We start from the raw sequence: 24,424 nt of genomic DNA, 5'->3' as shown, positions 1-24,424 counted from the left end.
TTTATGTCCTTCTTAAAATCCTCTATCATCATGAGATGTGATTTTTAAGTCAGAATCTTGGTCTTCAGGTGTATTGGGGTATCCATGGCTTACTGTGGTGGGAGAACTTGGTTCTGATGATGACAAGTAGCCTTCTGTTGCTTATGCTCTTGCACTAGCCTCTCGACATCTGGTTATCTCTGGTATTAGCTGGCTTTGCTGTTTGTGACTGCGAATTATCCCTCCTGTAAGCCTGTGTGCCAGCACTCCTGGGAAACCAGCTCTTTCCAGATGAAATTTGGGTATGGAGAACTGTGGCACAGTGTCAGCTCAGGGGTACATAGGAAACTGGAAGAATCAGTCTGGCAGTTCCTCAGAAAACTGGACATAGTACTACCTGAGAACCCAGCTATACCACTCCTGGGCACATACCCAAAATATGATCCAACAGGTAATAAGAACACATGCACCACTATGTTTATAACAGCCTTATTTATAATAGCCAGAAAGTGGAAACAACCAAGATATCCCTCAACAGAGGAATGGATACAGAAAATGTGGTACGTTTACAAAATGGAATACTATACAGTTAAGAAAAACAATGATTTCATGAAATTCTCAGGCAAATGGATGGATCTAGAAAATATCATCCTGAGTGAAATAACTCAGTCACTAAAGAAAACACACGGTATATACTCACTGATAAGTAGATATCAGACAAAGAGATTGGAATACCAACAATAAAACTCATGGACCACATGAAGCTCAAGAGAAAGGAAGACCAAAGAGTGGATGCTTCAGTCCTACTTTGAAGAGAGAGCAAAATAATCAAGGGAAGTAGAGGGTGGGAGGGACTTGGGAGGAAGAGAGAAGGGGGAGGGAAAAAAAGGCAGAATCAGCTATAGGAGGAGATGGAGGAGATGTACAGAGGGTCAGGAAATTGAACAGAGGTATGTAGCAATGGGGGATGGGGAACTAGGGGTAGCAACACAAAAGTTACAGATGCCAGGAAAGCAAGAGTCTCCTAGGACCCCACGGGGATTACATTAGTTTAAATACTCCACAAAGTGGAAGGAGAACCTGTCAAGACCATATCCAGAGGTTAGGCAAGGCCTCCGGTTGAGGGGTGCAGCTAAATACCCATCTCCAAAAATTGCTTCTGTCTAAAAGAAATACAGGGCAAAAGAGTGGAGCAGAGGCTGAAGGGAAAGTCATCCAGAGACTGCCCTACCTGGGGATCCATCCCACATGCAGACACAAAACCCAGACAATATTGCTGATGCCAAGAAGTGCTTGCTGACAGGAGCCTGATACAGCTGTGTTCTGAGAGGCTCTGCCAGAGCCTGGCCACTACAGATATGGATGCTCCAAGTCAATTATCATCGCACTGACCACAGGGATTCCAATGGAGAAGTTAGGGGAAGAACTGAAGGAGTTGAAGGGGCCTTATCTGACATCAATGGGAGGGGAGGCCCTTGGTCCTGTAAAGGCCTTGATGCCCCAGTATAGAGATATGCTAGGGCCTCGAGGTAGGAGTGGGTGGGTGGATGGGTGGGTCAGAGAGCACCCTCTTAGAAGCAGGGTAAGGGGGTGATGGTATGGGGCGTTTGCCGAGGCAAAACCAGGAAAGAGGATAACATTTGAAATGTAAATAAATAAAATATCCATTTTAAAAAAAAAAGAAATGCAAAGAGGAACATGATAACAGACGCCAAGGAATCATCAAGTCCTATTTTAAAAACTTGTACTCAAAAAATTGGAATTCTTTTTTTAAGGATCATTTTCTTGCTTAATACCATTTACCAAGTTAAACCAAGTTCAGATAAACAACTTAAGTAGACCTATGGCCCTTAAGAAAATAGAAGTAGTCATTAAAGTTCTCCTAAGAACAACAACAGAAAGCTAAGCACCAGACAGTTTTAGCTCAGAATTCTACCAGACTTTCAAAGAAAAGCTAACGCCCATACTCCTGAAATTATTCCACAAAACAGAAACACAAGAAACACTGCCAAATTAATCTTATGTGGCCACAGTCACTCTGATACCTAAACTTACACAAGGATTCAAGAAAGAGATTACAAACCAATTTCGCTTATGAACATTGATGCAAAAATACTTGCAAATCAAATCCAAGAACACATTAAAAAGATCACTTGCCATGATCAAATAGGCTTTATCTCAGGGATAAAACAACATATAAAAATCAGGCAATTGCAATCCACTATATAAAAAAACAAAGAAATAACCCACATGAGGAGTGAAGCGAGAGGTCAGATGTAATGTATAATAATAATAATAATAATAATAATAATAATAATAATAATAATAATAATAATAATAATAAATGTATACCAAACTTAGATCAAATAACTCAACAATGTTATATAAAATTCCTTTTATAAAACTTAGAAATGATCTGCAGGCAGAATTTATTTCCTCTCTTAATAAAGAGAGCTATGTTGTTTTTGAAAGAGTCTAAAATAGTAACTGATGATCATGAGGAAGTAGCTAGTTGTGTGTTGAGTTTCCAGTATGAAGGGTTTGAAAAGTGTCCAACCATGCTATTAAGTAAGTAAGGAAAGCATGATAATTAATATATTTATTAATTTACACATTTTTCAAAACTGATTATTTTTAAACAAATTATATTTTAAAACTACAAACATTTTTATATATTAAATATCTAATATGTCAAGAAACTCATAAAAGATATCACTTTATAATTGATGCTTTTTATAAGGAGGCTAATTAATTTTTCAAAAAGTATTCCTAGATCTAATATTAGTTTTATTTTGGTTAGCAAAATTACAAGTAGTGAAACTTGCTGAAATGTAAGAAATAAAACCTACACCAAGTTCCAAAGAGTCAAGGAAAGCCTGGGATTGAGTTCTCAGGAATAAAAGCAATGTCTATTTATTTATTCTCTAAATCGGACGAACAAGCTAAAGAGAGTGAGACTATGTTTTCATAACGAATCAGCTTTGCACAGAAAATTCTCTTTACATTACCTGCGATTCTATTCCACCAATGGAAATCTAAATAAATCCAATAATTTTAATGATCTTATTTTTTTAATTGAGTCTGTGAGATATGAGTGGTAAGACAGGAATATTTTGTCTGTATTCCTGCCCCAACACCTACAAAATGGCCTGACACAGCGTAGATCACTAATCAAATGTCACTGAGTGAATAAAGCAAGTAAAGCATTTGCTTATATTAGAAGGACATATAAGTGGCAACATTGGGCAAGAAAGATTTCCCGAAGAACTAATTAAAAGAAATAGTTCACTGATACAGGACCCTTAACATGAAGAACTTTAACATTCGGGATTATGACAAGATATGCTGGTTAACAAAACTAGCATGTTCTGTGCTCATGCAAAGAAAAGGCCAATAAGTAAGACTATACATGTATTATTTTCATTTACAGTGAATTTTTATTAACATCTAACTTTATTATCCAACTAAACCTAAGTATGAGAGCCTCTCCTCAGAGAAGCTGCTCCTTTACTAGCATGGACAGCTAGAGAAGAATTCTGCTATCACTCATTCATGGATGCCTAGAGAAGAATTCTGCTATCACTCATTCATGGATGCCTAGAGAAGAATTCTGCTATCATTCATTCATTCTATGACCATTACAAGACATTTTCTTCAGACATCAATAGTAATGATTTGTAGAGAGCCGTTTGTGTCGCACCCAAACATCGCGCCGGCTTCCCGCCGAGGACTCGGCAAACAGCTGTTGCCCAGCCAAGAGACTTAGAGCGCATGCGCCACATACATCATAGCCCGCTCTCAGGGCATGCTAATGAGTTACTGGAGGGCGCACCAATCAGGTAGCGACACAAGTCTCCTGGGCATATAAAAGCAGTGCATTTCTCTCCCACGGGGAGAGCCCCTGCTCAGGGTGTTGTACAATAAAGGTTGTTCGCAGAAGAATCCTGTTGTTGCACGCCTATTCCTGCCGGCGGGAAGTGGGGCGCGCGACAATAATTTTTAAAACTTTTTTTCAATAACTTTGTTGTTGTTACTCTTAGCTTTTCTGACATTTCAATAACCAATTTAATTCTTCCCCCAAAAGCTAGCCAAGTAATCAAGAAGCAAGCACCTTTTTACCACAGACATAATTTAGGAGAAATAAACCTTGAATCAATATCAAAAGTCAATTCGTGCTGATAGAAAGAGTCAAACATTTTAAAGCTAACTTCTCTGGGAGCAAAGATGTGACAGAGCTGACAAAGCCACCATGGGAACAATAGAGAGCAAGATGGGTCAGAAGCACTGCTGTCCTTACCGATGACTGAGTCTTCCTGAACAAAGAGGCTAGTGTTCTCTTGCTTCTGACTCTTTCCCAGCAGGCTCAGCTTCGGAACGCCTTCAACATCCACACTACCTGAAGAGCACTCAAGTCTTTCTATACACCATCTCGTCCCAGGCCAGCTGCTCCCTGCCTCAAGCACTCCATCACTCTACTTACTTTAGTATTAATATTATATTAATTTACAACCATGCCACGTGTTAAACTTTTGTACACATGTACCATCCCAATTACAAAACAGTCTATCAAAGGCTCTTTATGTCTTCAGAAGATCTCTACCTATAATGTTTTCTGGTGAGAAAAGCCAACGTATCATGAGTTTTATGGATGTTTTCTCGCTCCGAAGTTGTTTCTGAAGCGTGCTCGTTGTTACTGTTTCTGGAGCACGAGAGCGCACAGGGTCCGCAGTACACAGATCGAGGTCAGAGGACAGCTTTCGGGAGTCCTCTTCCGCCTTCACGTGCATTAGGGGATTGAACGCGGCTGCCAGGCTTACACAGCAAGTAATATTACCTGCTGCGCCATCTCTGTAGAGACAGCATCTTATAAGGATCATCTGCCAATAAAAAGCCCATTGCCAATGCACTGAGGCAGGAAATGGGAGGTGGGACACTGGCAGAAAGAAAGGCTTCTGGGATCTAGAATAAAAGGCAACGTGGGGAGAGATTAGAGCAAGAATAGAGCTGGATGTTGAGGGAGGTGCTGAGGAAGATGCTGAGGAGGAGCAAAGGAAGAAGTGAGCAGGACTGAAGGAGAGATAACTAACCAAGTGGTAGATACAGAGTAGTTTGGATGGGTTAAATAAGTTACAAGCTAACCAGGGTATGAGACAATGCTTAGGCATTTAATAATAAATAATTAGTCTTGGAGTCCTCATTCTGGGAGCCAGGGCTGGAAAGGGAAAACTTGTAATTTATATTTTTAACAAATATTTCCAAACCTTCACTCTCAGGATAGTAACACATCAAAATGAGTGAATAGATTAACAACAGTATGGTAGGTGTATATGCAAACAAAGTAGCCACTAAGTTTTTAAGGCCATATTAAGCAATTAAAGATAAATATTTATTTCACATATCTAGTATGCAACTGTTTTCAAAAATAAAATGTAAAATTATTTACTATCAAAAGCTGTTTCTACTAAAAAAAAATAAACAAAAGCTTCTAAAATAAAAACAATAAAATGGGATAAAATTCTGTGTGCATAAGTGTAAACTCAGAGAGAGAGAGAGAGAGAGAGAGAGAGAGAGAGAGAGAGAGAGAGAGAGAGATTTTGTAAGTTAAACAATCTGCCCCATAAATAATGTTTTTTATTGATTTTCAAAATGAAGAAGTGAAATTAAGCAACACATTAAAATATGTACCAAAATGCTTTTGAAAACAAACAAGGAAAATATATTCACATTTAGAAACCATAAATCTCAGTGTCAGTCAAATTAAATTACATTTTCAAGTAAGCAGCAGCTGGTATTTTTAAGAGCACATGAGCCAGAAATAAACCTAAATCATTTAGTAATTATGTGCATGGTTTTACATTCACAAAATGCAGCCTCAAACATATGGTGTCAAATGGAAGCAAAGAATAAAAAGATTCATGAATAAAAATCAAAGTGAATAAAAACTGAAATCCAAAACAGCCATCACAAGTAACAAATGCAAACCTGATGAACAATATCATCAGTCTACCTTTTAAAGGACTGGTCAGAGCTATTAGTTTAAATTGCAGTGTATATACTGAATATTTTACATCTTGTCAACAAATTAGATGCAACTGTGTTATGTAGACCAGGTGGCATCTAACAAAGAGTTTCAAGGAAATAAGAAGAACCTGTTATGTAAGTAGGCAGTGTGTCAGTAGATAGTACACTCTGATGATAATATCGATGAGACAAGCTGCAAGAGAAATCCTAGAAACAAAACAACAGTTCATCTTTTCGGTGCGAGTCAGTTAGCAGAGCAACACTAAAATACACTATGCCTTATAAGAAGAAAGAAGTGACCGTGACCTGTCCTTGCTGTCATCTGTGCTACTATCTCCAGAGTTCACCACTCTGGCAGTGAGGAAGTGAGGCTCAGAACGTCCTACAGGCTGTCACACTTGGGCAGAGCTAATACGGAACAGCCTTTTGTTAGGTTAGAAAGAAGTTTAGGGCTGTGGTTTGGATCTAGAATATCCCAAAAAACACATATTAAATTCTCAGTCCTTAGCTTGGCACTGTTAAAAGGTGGTGTGAACTTAAGAGGAAGATCGTAACGGGATGTTTTAGGCGAGCAGGGCCTGCCTTTGGGAGGACTGTAGAATGCTATCTGTCTGTCCCTCCGGCCCGTTCTGCTTCCGTACGCTCAGTAGCACACTGCTCTGCCACATGCCCCCAGAAGCAGCAGAGCCAAGGAATCACAGATAGCATCCTCGGAAACGATGACTGAAAAGTCCTTTTCTCTTCATAGACTGCTTCTCTCAGATCGGCATCTTAAAGTAACAGTAGGGGAAGCTCAGCAGCGCAGTGGATGAGGCCAGGACCACTACCAGCATTTAGCGTCTGACCAAGGCTGGAAAGAGAAACTAAAACTGACTTGGGTACATTAATATTAGAACCATATTTTTAAAAATCGTGAATATATAAACAACTTGCACCTGGAAGAAATGTGTTAAAATACTGTGGTAAAGTAGAAACTTCAAAGGAGAAAATGTTAAAGCATGAAATACCTATGCAGTACATTTCTGGAACTTAAATCACATGTCTACAATAGAGGAATTTTGGTTTAACCATAGAAAGATATAGAAGAGATGCTTTTCTTGCAGAAAAGAGAGCAACAAGCCAACCACATACTAACATGCATCATCAAAACTAAAGTGCAAACAGAAGGAGCTACTTGACTTGAGGAGAAGGGTGTCCTGGAAAGTAGGGAATGTAAACAGAGCTGCATGACTAGGTAACTGTCTACCTCAGACAGGTAGACAAAGACCCACACTGTCGGCCTCAGCAGTGTGAGGATTTCTTCTTTACTGTCCCTGGCTCAAGTCAAATCAGGATTGGTCATCTCCATGCAAAAAAAAAAAAGAAAGAAAAATAAAAGAAAAAAATTATAGAACCAGCCAGTATAAAGGAGAGTTGGAGTTAAGGGAAAAGAGGAAATCAGAAGGAAGTAAGACCAAAAAGGACCGTGGCGCTCCTCGGAAGTAGATGCAGTTCCACTGAGGGTTTTAGTCGTTTATTTCATTGTGGGGTTTTGGGTTTTGTTTTGTTTTCTAATCATTTTAGTGGCTTTATAAGTCTCTATCTTCAAAGGATGCCTGAGGTCTAAATGAGATCACAGTGGTCCCCGGGAGGTACCAGAAGAATTTACAGTTGATACAAGTAAGATTTTAGACAGGAATTCAGGAAGGTAAAAGGTTTTTATTGTAAAGAAAGTTTACAGTTTAAAACTCTCAGGAAATGCCCATGGAATGGAAAGAAGGCCTATCCAAGGTCACACACATTTAGGCCTTAAGTCTAGATCATGGCTATTTTAACATAAGGCAATATTACTTTTATTTGCCCTGCCTTTCTGCTGGATCACAGTCCAGCAGAGTAATATAGCGCATAGAGCTATGAACACAAAGATGTGAATTCATAGAAGCTGTGTTGGCTTAAATTTACATTTGTAAATTAGAGTACATAATTTACACAGTACACAGAATGCTGTGCAAGGAAACCACCATAGAAATCTGCGTGGCGTTCCCTTATGTCTTTAGCTGCACATAAAATATACATGCTTAAACCAACACTCCATGAGCCCATATAAATAATCTGTCCCCATATTTCACCAGGAAAAAGCATAAAGAGAGCAATTTTCAGAGCTCAAGGAAGTCAGAAATTCAATGCTGACCAGAAAGCAAAAACTCCTTTGAATGTAGCATTCAAAGGACACACTAGGACGTGTAGGTTGGTGTCAGGGCAATACATAATTGTACAGTAGAGTGAGGCGGCAACAGAGTTTTGGAAAGGTGGAGGAGAAGGAAAGCAGAAGATTCAAGATGGAGGTGGCAGAGGAGGATGATTCAAATCAAGGTGAACTAGATCGGTTTTATCTTATCTAGGTGGGCAGTTTATATCTTTATTGAGTGGCAGTGAATTTATTGTTTGGATGTATATGGATTGAGGATTTAACATATAAATTTGTTTGAAAAATTATTGATTGTTCAGCCATGTTTACTTTACTGGGCTGTGAAGGACGGTGTGTGAAAGCAATGGCTGAGAGGCAGCTGGAGTGCGCAGTTCCAGCTCTGCTGCCCACAGGAGGTGAGAGAGCACAAGACCCGTGGAAAGAAATATGTGGGTGCCAGGCTTGGGGCCAATTGCCTAAAGGACCTTGTGGGAACGGGTGCCCACCTCCACACTGGAGCAGCTCCCGCGTGGAGTGAGACCACAGGAACGGTAGCAACAGAACCTTTTTAATTTTTACTGCAATAAGGAAACAAGGAAGAACATACTTTCATCAACAGAAAACAGTAGTTAAAGGTAATTAACAATAAATATTACCACTGATTAATAAATTCAAATTCTGAAAGGATCAAGCTCACCTACAAATAACTAATCAAAACAAATTACATGTTGTTTTTTAAGGCAACAAAACCTTTACATAAAACATAACAAAATCACTTAACACAAAGAATCAAGAAAATAGAGCCTGGAGAAATAGCTGAGTAGTACTCTATTGTATAAATGTAACACATTTTCTGTATCTGTTGAAGGACATACAATGGAGTACTACTCAGCTACTGAAAACAATGGCTTCATGAAATTCTTAGGCCTCTTCTTTTTATTTTATTTTTTTATTTTTTGAACAACTTTATTTTAAAAAACAAAGATAAAAGAAAAAATTTTAAGCATTTTTGCATAAATGTATACAAATACATTTTTGTCAGTGCTTGGTCCTTTTTTTTCCCCAAAGGTTTGATAGTGTGCACCAAGGTCTCACTAGCCACAATGAGCAAAAAGTACTCTTTAAAAAAAAAAAAGAGAGATAGAGAATGAATGGATCCAGATGAGAGGGAAGGAAGAAAAAAAAACTGGAAAGAGGAAAGAGAGGGGAACCACAATCAAGATATATTAAATGAGAAAATAACCTATTTTCAATAAAAGAAAAAATATCTTCAATGGAAGAAAAACAATAAAGGGAGATCACTGTGCTGCAGTGAGTTGTTACAGCATTCACGAAAGAGTTGAAAGATGCTAGAGTTGATATATTCTTAAATCAATAAGCAAAATAAGTGTTAAAATTAAAAAAGAGAGGGGAGATAAATAATACAACAGAAAAATAGCAGGAAGTAATAAACACTGTTCAGTAACTCAAGATTCATGGTCTCAAAGGCCCACTAAAAGACAGAGACTAGGAGACTAGATTAGAAGCAGGAACTATCTTTCTCCTCCTTCCAGTAAACACATCTCACCACCAAGAGCGAACACTACCTTTGGGCAAAAGGCTGGAAAAAGGTGATCCAAGCAAATGGAACCAAAACACAAGTATGTATAGCCCTTCTCATATCTAACAGAGTAGATTACAAAAAAAAAAAAAAAAAAAAAAAAAAAAAAAAAAAAACTAGTAAGATATAAGAAAAGAAGATACATACTGACTAAAGAAAAGAATCCACCAAGAGACTATCATACTTCTCAACATTTATACACCAAATACAAGGTCACCCAGTTTCATAAAGAAAATACTACTACAGCTAAGAATCACATTCTGATCCTTACGCAGTCCGAATGGGAAATTTAAGTACTTCATTCTCACCAGTAGACAAGTCATCCAAACTAAATGAGCCCCATTGGAGTTAAAGGATATCATAAATCAAATGAACCTAACAGACACCTACAGAAACATTTCAACCAAACACTGAAAAAGTATACACTTGAAAGTTCTATAAAGACAGGAAGAAATAACACTCTCCCTCCCACCCCCCCCCCAAAAAAAGGGTGACTAGGAAGAAATAAACTCAGGGCTGAAACTAATGAAACACAGGCAAACACAAACAAAGATTCAACGAAACACATGGTTCTTTCAGAAAATCAACAAGACTGACAAACATTAAGCAAATTAACCAAGAACAGATCCAAATTCAGTTAGTGACAGAAAAGGAGCACCCCAAACCAGAAAGCCTGAAAGACATAGATAGATTTCTTGATACAACCTTCCAAGCAAAGTCAAATAATAAATTTGAAATAAGAAATTTCAAATAAATTTCATAAATAAAAAACTTAAATGGGCTCCTGGTACCTAATGAAAAACCAGTAATTAAGATCTTCCAAAAAAAAGCAAAAACAAAAGTAAACACCAGGGCCAAGAACTCCAATATTCCTCAAAGTAACAAGGAATTAAAGAAAAGAAGCTGAATTCTTTTTACAAAGTCACTGTTAGCCTGTTGCTGCCTTTGCTGCTGCTGCTGTTTTGTTGGGGACTTTTGTCCTAGTTTTAGGTGAGGTGTCGCTATGCTAACTATGCTAATTCACTATTTGATGTCGAATTCCTTGGCTCAATCAGTCTTTCTGAGTCTTCTAACTGAAGCTGAAACTTTTGGAACTACCTAGAACTACAGGTGCACAGCGGCACCTGACTTGGAGTATTGTGAACGTGAGACTTTATATTACATGAGAAAAGAATAGCCCTGATTCATTGTATATATTTCAATTCTAGAAGAACATCTATCATATAGCTGCTTAAATTGCAACAAAGATATCTATTATCCAGCTCTTACCCTACAAGATACATATCAGGAAAATAAACTACTTTTATCTGTGGCTTTGTTCTCTCAGAGCCATAAAACTTTCTTCAGTCATTGTAGAAATACTATTCCTCAAGAAATACTCAATTTTCCAAGTGTTGTCAAGTAAAGAGCACCAAACATGGCCTGAGCTTCTCCCGATGATGAACAAGCAAGCCCTCGCTCTTCAGCAAGAGTCAGATGTTAGCACCCCACCCTAGCTTCACTCTTCCCTGACCACCTACTCAGTCATCCAGTGGCTTTCAGCCCTCACATTCGCTTCTGTAGTAGAGAAAGGAAAAACTGAACCTAAGAAAGCTATTCTCTTTATAAAATAAAATCAAAGTGCCCAGAAATCCCAAGGCAGGCTGTCAGAAGTACTTTAGTGCGGGGGTTTTTGTGGCACTTACAGTGAAGGCTCACAGTTGACCTGCGGCTAACAGCCCACTCCGCATGCTTTTGCAGGCTTAGCACTGAAGTGCATTTATTTCTTTAGAACTATTTTGTACTGTGGAAGCTTCTTTGTTGTACTGAAAGTTATTCATTTTGAGAAAAAAAATAGGAGCTGGGGTACTTAGAACTTTAAAAAGTGAAAAATTTTATGGTAAGTATGGCCCAATATCATACTTAAAATCACAATGAGGCACATGGGTAAGGAAGTCTTAGATATTGGGAGACACAATTGATGCTAAAATGAAAAATGATAATTATCTTTGAATTTGCAAGTGCTCCATCCTCATTCATTAATACAAAAAGCTACACTAAATCAGAGTCTCTTACTGAGATACACGCACCCACGCACACACACACGCGCACACACACACACACACACACACACACACACCCTTTCACAACCCAACATTTAAAATTCAATAATTTCTTAGCAGCTCAAATTAATGAGTCTAGTGAAAACGCTGCCTAAACATCCAAGTACTAGGGTTCCACATCTTCAAATGGCATTCTTTAGGTTCTTATGTATATTAAAATGCATAATAAAATTAAATATCTATTCAAGTTTATACTTATATTACTTTTTTAGTGCTATCAGAATTTATATTCCAACCTATCTTAATATTTCTCAACCTAACACAGCAGAGGTGGCATTCCAACGGGCTCATTACTGAACACAAGCTTTCAAGAAGTTCATTAACAGGACCAAAAGAAATCTGAATTTGCCGTCTGCCCTCGAAGACTGTCTAGAGTGACAAATGACAGTAACAGAGCAATCACAATCAGAATGATGATTCTCAGAGCCCCCCAGTGACAGATCCTTTAATGTTCACTCACTGTTCTGGTGTCCCTAGGCCACATTTAAGATTTAATACCCAAAACTACGTAAAATATTAGCTATAATGCTAAGGAGCCAAATTAGAGAAAAAAAATAAGCTAGCATCTAGCAAGAGGGAGAAAATGTTGTTACTGGACAAAAAGAATATGCTTTCTTCACAAAAAGAAGTACAAATGTGCCAGTCATGGTGGCACATACCTTTAATTCCAGCACTCAAAAGGCAGAGGGAGGCAGAAATAATGAGAACTCTGTCGCAAACAAGAAGTAGAAAATGCTTTCCTGTGATTTTCCCTGGCCTGAAGAAATATTTCCTGTCACAGATTTTCCAGCACAAAATAAAGGTAGGCAGGAGGACCGCTGCAAGTTCAAGAGCAGCCCAGACTACATGGCGACTGTCATGCCAGCACGGGTACTCTTAAGAACTTATCTAAAATAAATGACGATAAGTTCAGCAAGGAGGTGCTGCTGCCATGCCTGACATGGAACCTCTGGAACCAGTGGTGGCAGATGAAAACCTACTCCAACAAGGTGTCCTCCAAGGAATCCTGGACCCTCACCATAAGCTGCTTTTACCAGTGATCAATGCATGTCATAGGTCGTCTTTCTCTTCCCTAAACACTATTCATACGGCAGAGCAATGTGAGTACGCTGTGTTCAGGACACACATGTAAGTCAGTTTTCTTCCATTCACTTAAGCCGGTGCATTCAAACAAAATTACAAATGGACGTAAATGAACAACTATTGACTATTAGAAAGATACTGTGTAAAATTCAGAAAAAGACTCTGTATCTACACTATAAATAATTGGATTCTATATGTAATATAAAACTGTATAATAATCAGTCTGGAAGCTGGGAAAACACATCAGAAATTAATAATAAATAGAATTACTCATCAGAAATTCTTTCTGAGGTAAAATTATATGTTTCTCCATTACCTAAGATAATTTCACCCTTCCTTAAATTACCTAGATAGGTAGTCAATAATTAGTACTATTAGGAATAGCCTGTGTGTTCTACATCACATACTAATGTTACTAAACTGTCCTTTTTAATCCATAGCAGAATTTTACAACTGATATTGAGTCACTAAATAAATGTCATTTACCAATAACTAAGTTTCTTTAAAACTGTGACTTTTTTCCATTATACTTATCTACAAGGGGACAATTATGCAATGCCAACAGCTGACACCTGATGCCTGGATCCTATACTCAAGGCATTTGGGCTCAAATATACAAATGTATTTTCAATCCTTGATTAGAACCACGTTCCCCTAAATGGATACCTCTGATATAATAGAAGTACGAAAAAGGTAAAAATCAAAGGAAATTACCTAAGATTCATTAAGTGTATCTTCAAAGAAAAAATAACAGTTATAAAAACGAACAACCAACTAAAAATTTTATCCATTTGAGACTGTTTATATGATAAAGTCTAACGGGGAAAAATGTTAACATCATCCTCCCTAAAATGAAAATGACTTAATTTAAACATTTCTACAAGTTTTCTACATATATGTTTTAGTGTGTGTGTGTGTGTGTGTGTGTGTATGTGTGTGTGTGTGTGTTGGCATGTGTACATGAGTGCAGGTCTACATGCAGGCTACAGGCGTGAGATCCCCAGAAGCAGGAGTTACAGGCATTACTACGTTTCCTAATGTGGGTGCTGTGATAAACTCAGGTTCCCTCCCCGGGCCATATGCACTCTGACTACCAAGCCATCTCTCTCCCATCACACATATGTATTCCTTAAGGATGCCTTATGCACAGCAGCAGAAAGCTAACTGTTGCATGACTTGATTTAATGAGCCTCTACCAGTAACCCAGAGTGGATAAAGAGAAGTAAAGCTTCCGGAGGAAGTACCATGTCAGCAGCATATAAATAACCAGGTAATGGAGGACAATGATCATGCTGGACAAAAGTCTTAGACTAAGATAATTAAGTAAAACATGAAAGTGCTGTCAACATGCCATAAATGGAGCGTGGCTGCAGCACAGTTAAAATCGGAAGGTAGGAAGTGGCATCTATGGGACACACTCAGACTCGTGATGAGGACATGTCACAGCACAAAGAAACAGCTAAAATGCCTGCCTGCCCAACCATCCTTAAAGTGCATAGGCAATGAAAGCGGTTCTCACACTTCCTAAGTTAACTTTCTCCAGTCTCCAACTAATAAGAAAAGTTCTACCAAACAACAAACCATCCTAGCTTCTTTTTCACTGAAGCCTGTACTAATTCAGAAATTACACTTACAAACTGACAAACTTGAGTCAATATCATTGGTTTAGTTTTCATTTTAATTATAGAAAAATTAATTTGTTACTGTATTTTATTTTAGTTGGGACAATTTGTATTAAGCTTGCTTCTGGGTCAAATATTGAAATAGTTTAAGTTAAAGTTCCATAAACAACCCTGTGACTAGGCAACCCCTGTTTGACTTGCACACTAATTTATTTCTTATTTAAAGGGAACTGAGTCCAAATTTGGAAGTAATTTACAACAGCAATGATATGCATGCTGTGCAACTCCTCTATATTTTCAGGTCCCTTTACAATCATTATTTTATTTTTTTAATGAGCTTTTAGAGAAGTCTCATTACTTCCATGTAATGAAAGTTGAGAGTCAAAAGTTCAGAAAGGTGTTTCTTATTGAACAGACCAAGTCTGACCAAAATATGTAAAAAATGTGTGAAAACAACATATTCTGTCTACTGTGAGAGAGCTTTGCATGTATCTAACAAATAACATTGACATTTTGTGTCTCATAGACTCACACAGTTCCTCTGCCAATTAGTCCACAACAGACTGAGTCCAGGCCTCAGAGCATCGCTGGTAACAGAGCCTTAGATGAAATTAATGGTAGAGTGTGCTCTAAGATCCTAACTGGATCTTAGACAAAACCATATAGAATTGCATACAGTTCTGAGCTTTGAGGGTAGCAGGAGCCACTGATGACAGGCTAACTAAGCTGTCATCAAATTTTGATACAATCAAATTGACTGTAGCCAATTAAGCTGTGTTCTATGTGTTACTCTATTTCTTTATCACTCCTGGCGATCAAGGTGCTGGGTAGATTTTCACAATCGCCTGTGATTCTAAAGGTGCTTGACTCACAAATCATTTTTCTTTGGCTTTGCTCAGATTAACTTTAGCTGACATAACTGGCCTAAATTTTTTTTTTCTTTTAATAATAATGACAGCCAGACTAACTGGTGCACGACTTTAAACCCAGAAGTGGAGAGGCAGACGGATCCCTGTGAAGCCAGCCTGTTCTATAGAGAGAGTTCCATGACAGTCAGAGCTACATAAAGAGACTATGTTGTGGTGGTTGTTGTTGTTAAATAGTAATAAATACAAAAGCAAGGCAAGTTCTATAGTGAGTTCTGCATTAATGTCTGAAATGTCCGCTTTCCCCAACTGTGGACGACAAAGCCCAATGCAGGGACAGAATAAATGAATTACAAAAGAATCCCCATGTCAGTTTGATAAAGGTAAGAGTTAAGCATTTTATCCATAACATAAAAGTTAAGGTATAGAATTGAAGGGTGAAGTTAAGTTTCCATTGTTATATTAAATCAAGCAATATTCCACTATTAAATCACAACTCTCGATGACAAAATAAATAAATAAATAAACAACAGCAACAAAAAAAAAAAAAAATCCAACCTGAATCCTTAGCACCAACAGTAGCGACCTATATTCAATCTTGTTAAAACTAAGCTTCCCAAAATTTATGTTAACTTCCTTTTCCCATTTCCCACTAGCCACTAAATACTTAGTTCATTTTGAAACAAATGAAATTCAAGTAAAATTTCTCCCAGCCTTCTCTTCTATTTCCTTTGGCAGGCCTCACTCTTATTTCAATCTTAATAATTTAATACACTGACATGTTTTCCCCATACATGGAGAATTTAAATTAACTAAAGAACAATGATAATATCAAAAAGAAAATTTTACCTTTATATCAAAATTACAATCAAGTCTTCTAATCAATACGATGAAAGTACCAGAGGAATTGTCTTTTAGTGGTGGAGGCACTATGGGTTCACAAGCATTCTCAGGTTTCGAGTTAATCAAAAAACCCTGAAAAAGAATTAATAACAAGTTATTTCTGTCTCACTCAATGAGTCAATGAATGTACCTCAACAAAAGTCTTTCGTTAGTTTCAAGGCTTTACACTATTCTAGATGTATTTTCTGGTAGGTACAGTTGTTCACAATCCCAGAACCTTTGGGTTCATAACCCTTTCATGGTTTTTTTTTTGTTGTTGTTTGTTTTTTTTTTTTTTTAAGGATTCAGAATATTAACTTTTTTAGGATTACACATAAGTCAATTACACCAAAGTTAGCCACTCTTAGTAAGTTGGCTTAGTAAGTTGGTCTTTCCTAACAACATTTCTAAAATAAAAAACAAAAAAATTAATTTTTTATTCTTTTATGTATATGAGTACACTGTAGCTCTTCAGACACACCAGAAGAGGGCATTAGATCCCATTACAGATGGTTGTGAGCCACCATGTGGTTGCTGGGAATTGAACTCAGGACCTCTGGAAGAGCAGTCAGTGCTCTCAACCACTGAGCCATCTCTCTAGCCTTTCCAAAAAAAAAAAAAAAAAAAATCAAGTTAGCTTTTACTTCTTACATTATCAAACAAGAAAAGGCACATATCACATTATAAATAAAATATGCTAGATATTTTTCTATATTGTACTGTTCAGAGTATATAAAGATATATATATATATACAAATATTAATTTTTATCCTGTTTTAAATAGTTAAAAAACCGAGATCAAGCTCACAAATGAGGTGAATATTTTTAAAATCGTATTATAAACACATGAGAGAAAAGTAAAAATGAAGTTATAACAATGAAATTTCTTCAGCTAAAAAAAGTAAAACCCTGATATTTTCAGGTATTATACTAAGCAAAAGAAACCAGACTCAGAAATAGTCCATGATTTTTCTATTATGTGGAATATAGGAGGGAGGAAGAGAAACTGTGGGGAGGAGGGGTGTTAACCATACTGAACACATCTGTATCAGAAAAATTGAGATTCACACTACTGTTAAACATATATACTGTTTTTATTTCTAGTTAGTATTCAAATGTGACATATATCACAAGTTATTTCACTGTTGGTAAGTATTTGAGTAATTTCAGGTAAGTTTGGAGAACCCCGTGAAAAGTGGGGTGGAAGAACTGTAGAGGCCAGAGTGCGCTTGGACACGGGAACATAGTGTACGGAATGAACTGTAGAGGCCAGAGTGCTCTTGGACACCGGAGAACATAGTGTATGGAATAAACTAAGCAGGCCTCATGGGGCTCACAGAGGCGGAACTGGGAATCCACGGAGCTTGCATAGATCCGCTCTAGGTCCTCTGCATAGAGGTTATGGCTGTCAGCTTGAAGTTTTTGTGCAATTCCTAACATGGGAGTGGGGGCCACTGACTCTTTCCTGTCTCTGTCTCTGCTCTTGGGACCCTTTAACTCCTCCTGGGCTACCTTTCTCCACCTGGGCTACCTTTCTCCGCCTGGGTTACCTTTCTCCACCTGGGTTACTTGCCAGCTTGGATATGACTTGCGCCTAGTTTTACCTTAACTTGTTATGTCATTGCGTTTTGTTGGTATCCCTGGGAGGCCTGCTGCTTTTGAGGATAAACTGAGGAGTGAACATGGGAGAGAGTAGAGTTTAAGTGGCCAGGAGCAGTAAGGTGAAGGTACTACAGCCAGCATGTATTACATAAGAGAAAAATTAATTTGATGAAAGAATTTAAAAATCCAAAAGGTAAAAAATAAAATAAGATAAACATTCTAGTCAAGTTTTCAAAGGACCACATAAATATGTATATATAATATATTTATAGAAATAGAATCTCACAGACTCTCAAAAGTTAGGCCACAGAGTAGTATACATTACTAAAAACTAACAGGACATTTCCAACATAGCTTAGGCTACCAATTTTTAATTGGAAGAATCAAATAACCTAAACATAAAAAGCATATTGAGCCAAGCATGGTAGTACACGTCTGGAATCAGTTCCCACACTTGAGAGGCTGAGGCAAGAGGATCAGTATGAGTCGGAGCCCAGCCAGGAGTACACACAACACTGGAGCCCAGCCAGGAGTACACACAACACTGGAGCCCAGCCTTAGTACACACAACACTGGAGCCCAGCCAGGAGTAAACACAACACTGGAGCCCAGCCTTAATACACACAACACTGGAGCCCAGCCAGGAGTACACACAACACTGGAGCCCAGCCTTAGTACACACAACACTGGAGCCCAGCCAGGAGTACACACAACACTGGAGCCCAGCCAGGAGTACACACAACACTGGAGCCCAGCCAGGAGTACACACAACACTGGAGCCCAGCCAGGAGTACACACAACACTGGAGACCAGCCAGGAGTACACACAACACTGGAGCCCAGCCAGGAATACACACAACACTGGAGACCAGCCTTAGTACACACAACACTGGAGCCCAGCCAGGAGTACACACAACACTGGAGACCAGCCTTAGTACACACAACACTGGAGCCCAGCCAGGAGTACACACAACACTGGAGCCCAGCCTTAGTACACACAACACTGGAGCCCAGCCAGGAGTAAACACGACACTGGAGGTCAGCTCAGGCTGAAAAGAGAGAGGGGGCAACAAGAGAGAGAAAGGAGAGGAGGGAAGATGAGGGTAAGCTGGACAAACATCTGTAACACAAGCACTAAGACGTGTAGGTGGAGATGAGTTCAGCGTCACTTTCTGCAGCCTGTACTCAGGAGACTAGAACATGAACATGAAGGCTCCATGCAGGCACCAGCTCCACTTCTCCATGCTCAAGGAGTTGGATGGGTGGTATCTATGCCAACAAAGCACCACTGCCAGTTTGCAGAGAGCAACCTATTGTCCTAGCAATACCCTGGGTTATTTGGGAATTTCAATGTGCAAACACCTAGATGTCCCTCAACAGAAGAATGTAAAAGAAAATGTTGTACATTTACACAATGATGTATTATTACTCAGCTATTAAAATAATGGCATCATAAACTAGCAGGCAAATGGATGGAGAGGCTGGAATTGGGGGGGTGCATTTGGAGAGTGACATGGAAACCTAATACAGTGGAAAGTTCCTGCATTCTGTGGAGGTGATCTAAATGAGGGCTTTTAGTAAAGAGGACACAGAGTCTCAGACCTTTTGTCACCAAATGAAGTGTCCACTGTCAGAACCTGGTTGCAGTTAGTCATTGAATTTTTTTAAATAGGCATAAAAAAGATGATCAGTGTTTTTGACTGTGGTGCTAAATTTTTTCCTTTTTATTAATTATTACTCCCCTCCCCCTTGGCTCCAAGAGGAAATCCCCTCCCCTGACTGCGCTCCCTACTCCCTGGGGCCTCAAGTCTCTCAAGGCTGGTTTGCTAACACTATTGTGACAAATTGGGAACAAGAAAGAAAGAAAAGGTTATGGTTTAATAGTGATGTGTTATATGTCAAGTTGACAAAGAGTCCATTGTTCTTATGAATTTTTACCAGTCACAAGGTAGGTACTGGGGAAAAGGTAAACAATATAGAAAGTGCCTCCATCACATTGGCTTTGCAGCAAATCTGTGGGGCACTGTCTTGGTTAATCGCCGACACTGGAGAGCCCATCACACTGTGGTTCCTGCTATCTCTCTTCAGATGGTCCTAGGATGTATAAAATAGCTTAATATGAGCCTGAAGAATTAATTATCAAGCAATATTCCTTAAGTTTCTGCCTCCATCTTCCTCCCTTGAGTTCCTTTGATGATTTGCTTCAGTGATGTAGTATTATAATCTTATTGTTGTCAAGTAAAATAAACTCTTTTGTCCCCAGTTGCTTTTGATCATAGAACATTATTACAGAAATACAGATCTAAGATAGTCTGTGATGAACTTTTCAACTAAGAAGAAAAATAGAGCTATCTTATGAATGAGAAATACAAATTCTGTGGTTTAGTTATTTGGTTTTCTTTTCATCAAAGACATGTTTTATGATGCTAAAAAGCCAAACGCTATGTTTATATTTTAAACATGCAAACTATGTTATTCATAGATGCATATAATAGATCAATGCATTTCTTGTAATAAATATCTAAGCAGATATGGTTTTAAAAACAGAATTCAATGTCACATGAACATACATAACATGGCATATGTTTGGAGCTGAAAAGACAACTTCTGGAGTTGGTTCTCTCCTTTCACTATGTGTGTCTCAGAGATCAAGCTCAGGCCATTAGTGTACATACACCCATGCAACACTATAAGCCTACAACTAAAATAAATGTTTTAAAACAATAAATTCAAAGACAAGGAAGTACAAGCAATGGCACAACCAGTAGATGCAATAATTCTAATGTGAAGGTGGTTACGGAAAACAAAATACTGTATGGTATGGTCACTGCTTGTAGACAAAAACAAACAGACTGGGGCCAACTGATCTGAATGCTATGACAAAATAGAGCAGTAGACATTAACCCATCGTTAGAAAAGTGAATTAAGTCTCCAGCAAACCCATCACAATTGTTTGAATACATTTCAGACAAATGTTGTTACTAAACAACATTCTCTTCTCTTAGGACAAAGGGTAAAATATATTCCAAACCATATGCCTACCTGTAAGTCTGAAATTCATACTTTCTGAATATCAGAGGTATATAGTAATTAAAGATTAAATCTTACTGGATCAAAAGATTAGAAAAATCTCCCCACAAATTCATTACTATAGTTGTTGTGTCTCAAATTTAATTTCCCCCTGTACATTCTACTACAATTTTTCCCAACAACTTATTTTGATTATATAGCTTATTAAGATCAACTCATTGTATTTTAATAAAAACTGGTAATATATTTTTAAAGCCTATAAATTATCTAAAAATTTTCAAAGAATACATTGAAATGCCAACACTAATCACTTATATAAGTTAGCCAACTTTTTCCTTTTAAAACACTATTTCAGGGGCTGTAAAAATAGCTCTATAATCAAGAGCACTCACTGCCCTTCCGGAGGACCTGTGTTTGGTTCCCTGCACCTACATGGCACTTGCAACTCTAATTCCAGTCACAGTGAATCTCATTCCCTCCTCTGGTCTCCTTGGACACCAGGCACACAGACTACACAGATATACATGCAGGCAAAATATCTATACACATAAAATAAGTAAAAAAAATAATAATAACATAATTTTTGAAAAAATTGAAAAGAACTAGAAATGAATTTGTTTTATAATTTCCTTAGAACATAGAGGCTTATTAAGAAACATTTCTAAACCTATTCACTTTATTTTTAAGGTCACTGTGAGTTGAAAAGAAAAAAGAAGGGAAAAAAATTATACAATGTTAATATGTAATTCCAAAGACTCTCATCATAATTCCTTCAAGTATAGAGTTTTGGGTAATTTATCCTTAAAGATTTTGATAATTAGCATTTATTTATTGCTAAGTCTACTTCTCAACCATGACAGAGTAGCGGGATCTAGCTCACCTTTCTGCTTCAAACAATTCAAAAGCCAAGCAGAAAGATTCTAAGTGCCAGAGGGCCAAGAAACCTGCTGTGAGATTGTGCCTACTAGAAATGAGAAAGAAGCCTCGCCTGTGACACCGCAACAATCTGGCTGCCTAAACAAAACCTGAAGGAGTATGACACCACAGGCATGCTAGCACAGAAGTGGGGGTGTTAGTCTCAACAGGTCTGATGCACAGGCAAAGAACTACAGACTAATGGAGCAGGAGAAAGAGGTGCCCCAGCAATGAGGCCCCGAACTGGCTATCCAATACCATGTGGTCAGTACTGAACATAAACACACAAGTGACATGTTTCAGCCATACAGTGGTGTGATCGTCTTTTCATAAATTCAGTGGGTTATATTTATATATTTAGGCATTTGGATAGACATTTCACTGTAACTAAAGAAAAATAAGAAAAGAAAACAGACTATCTTATAATAGGAAATAGCTATGATCACTTATAACTTAAGATATTATGTAGCACTCAAGGGACAAACTATTTTTATAGATGCTGCCGTAGAAAGAGCCATAGGACAGGCATAGAAAAATGAACTTCAAAGAGATTGGTGAAGTAGGTATCTGCCATTCATGGCACCACAAATGATGAGCATCATCTTCTCAAAACAGGTAAAAAGTAGCACAAAACACTATACAATATTCTCTAGCTTTCCTATCTGGTAAGAATTTCACCAAAGTAAGTGGTTAATATCTACATCGCCTACAGACTATCAATCAACAAAAGCCAGGTGCTATATTTAGGAATGATCACATGTGCAATCTGATAAATATCCCTTTGATTAGCTTAAGTAGCAGCAACAACAGCAGAATATTCAGAGCTAAAATTTCAAAATTATTCTGATGTGGTTTGGGGACCCAGTAGCTGCATTTGCTACTTAGCTCTGTCAACTTGGCATAGCCTATAGTCATCTGAGAAGAGTCTCTGTTGGGGGCCTGAGGGAAATCCTCTTAGTTGTTGGTTGATGTGGGAGAGTCCAGCCCACCTGGGAGGCAGCACCTCGCCTGGGTCAAGTGGTCCTATGCTATAACCCTGAGCTCACAGAAGTATTTTTCCAACAAAATTTCTACTTCAAATTTCTGCTCCACTTCCTGTTCTGACTTCCCTCAATGACAGACTGTAACCAGTAAGACTGAAATATGCCCTCTTCTCCAAACGTGGTTTTTGGCTTCGGTGGTTGTCACAGCAGAAAGGGAACTAGAATACAAGCCCTCTTTAAAGACCAAACATTGCTTCTGAGTTTTAGCCATACAGGAGTGTGATCATCTTTCCACAGATCCCTTTCCAAGTAAAACCACAAAAAGAAACATTTCATATATGCAAATGGTGCATTTCTGAAATTTATAACTTCATAAATTTATGAACAGAAAAATTAAAAATGGAGCAAGCTGAGATAGTTCAGTAGATAAAGGTGCTTGCTGCCAAGTCTGACAACTCACGTTCAATTCCTGGGACCCATATGGTGGAAGGGAAGAAGTAACTACTGAAAGTTGTCCTCAGGCTTTCCTGTGCACACCATAGTACATACATGTACACATGCTTAGACACATGAACACACATATACTCACATGCCCATGTGAGCATACACACACATACACATACACACACACACACACACACACACACACACACACACACACACACACACACAAATAAAGGTAATAAGCTTTTTAAAGAACTAAAAAGTGCTACATATTCAGAAAAGGACCCAAAGGCCAGTAAGTCACTGGTAATTCTTAGATCTGAAAAGAGAGCACTGTTGTTAGGTAGAATAACTAAGGAGGAGACAAAGAGAAGCTTCCTTTTTCTAATATGTTCCCTGTTCTGTTTAAATATTCCAACAAAAAATAATCGTGTGGTATGGCCAGTATTTTTAATAATTAAAATTCCTAAGGAAAACTAGAAGTGGATGTGGCCATTGCAGAACTGCAGCGCATGCTGCCTGAGAAGTAACTGAAAACATATGCATGTGCATTCTTGCTTATAAAACAACTCACACTATCTTGGAATGAGAAAGGAATTTCTATTGTGTCAGAGAAAGAAGGAAAACACACTAATTTTTAACCACATAAATAGAATTACTAAAATTTAAACTCAAAAAAAATATTCTGAAGCATATGTGGAAAACAATTGATACTTCCAATCTGTAAAGAACTCTATCAAAATATAAATGTGTTAAGTTTTAAATAGGTAAAGAGCATTTATAGTCGACCAACCCTCAATGGGTGAATGCATGTGTGTGCGTACATGCTTGCGTGCTTGTGTGTATATGTATGTGAGATACAAGCAGAAATCCAAGGTGTTTAACCTTATTAGATACTGTGGCAAACTAGTGAATTTTATATGCAATGTTAAACATAGTATAGAGAAAAGGATGATCTCCAAAATTATATCAAATTTTAAGTTGTCCTTTAACTTTCTACAGGATAACCTGAAATCTATTCCAGAATTTAAAACATATATGCCACACAGAAAGCATTATTATGTTTGAAGACATTCCCTGTAGAAATAAACACAACAGATGCAAACACTGATTAAGGACAGGTAGTCAT

At 38.0% G+C, this 24,424-nt stretch overlaps 1 protein-coding gene across 1 annotated transcript in view; it reads right to left on the bottom strand.

Moving 5' to 3' along the window:
• Positions 1-24,424, bottom strand: part of RNF13 (ring finger protein 13) — a 125,268-nt gene that overhangs the window by 63,040 nt on the left and 37,804 nt on the right. Inside the window, exon 4 of the mRNA XM_080929453.1 lies at positions 16,290-16,415. Within this exon, the coding sequence (XP_080785579.1) occupies positions 16,290-16,415 (126 nt within the window). The remainder of the gene's footprint in view (positions 1-16,289; positions 16,416-24,424) is intronic.

This window comes from Micromys minutus, assembly GCF_963924665.1.
Source record: "Micromys minutus genome assembly, chromosome: 15".
In the NCBI taxonomy this organism is placed as follows: domain Eukaryota; kingdom Metazoa; phylum Chordata; class Mammalia; order Rodentia; family Muridae; genus Micromys; species Micromys minutus.
This window is presented reverse-complemented; position numbering and strand designations above follow the sequence as displayed.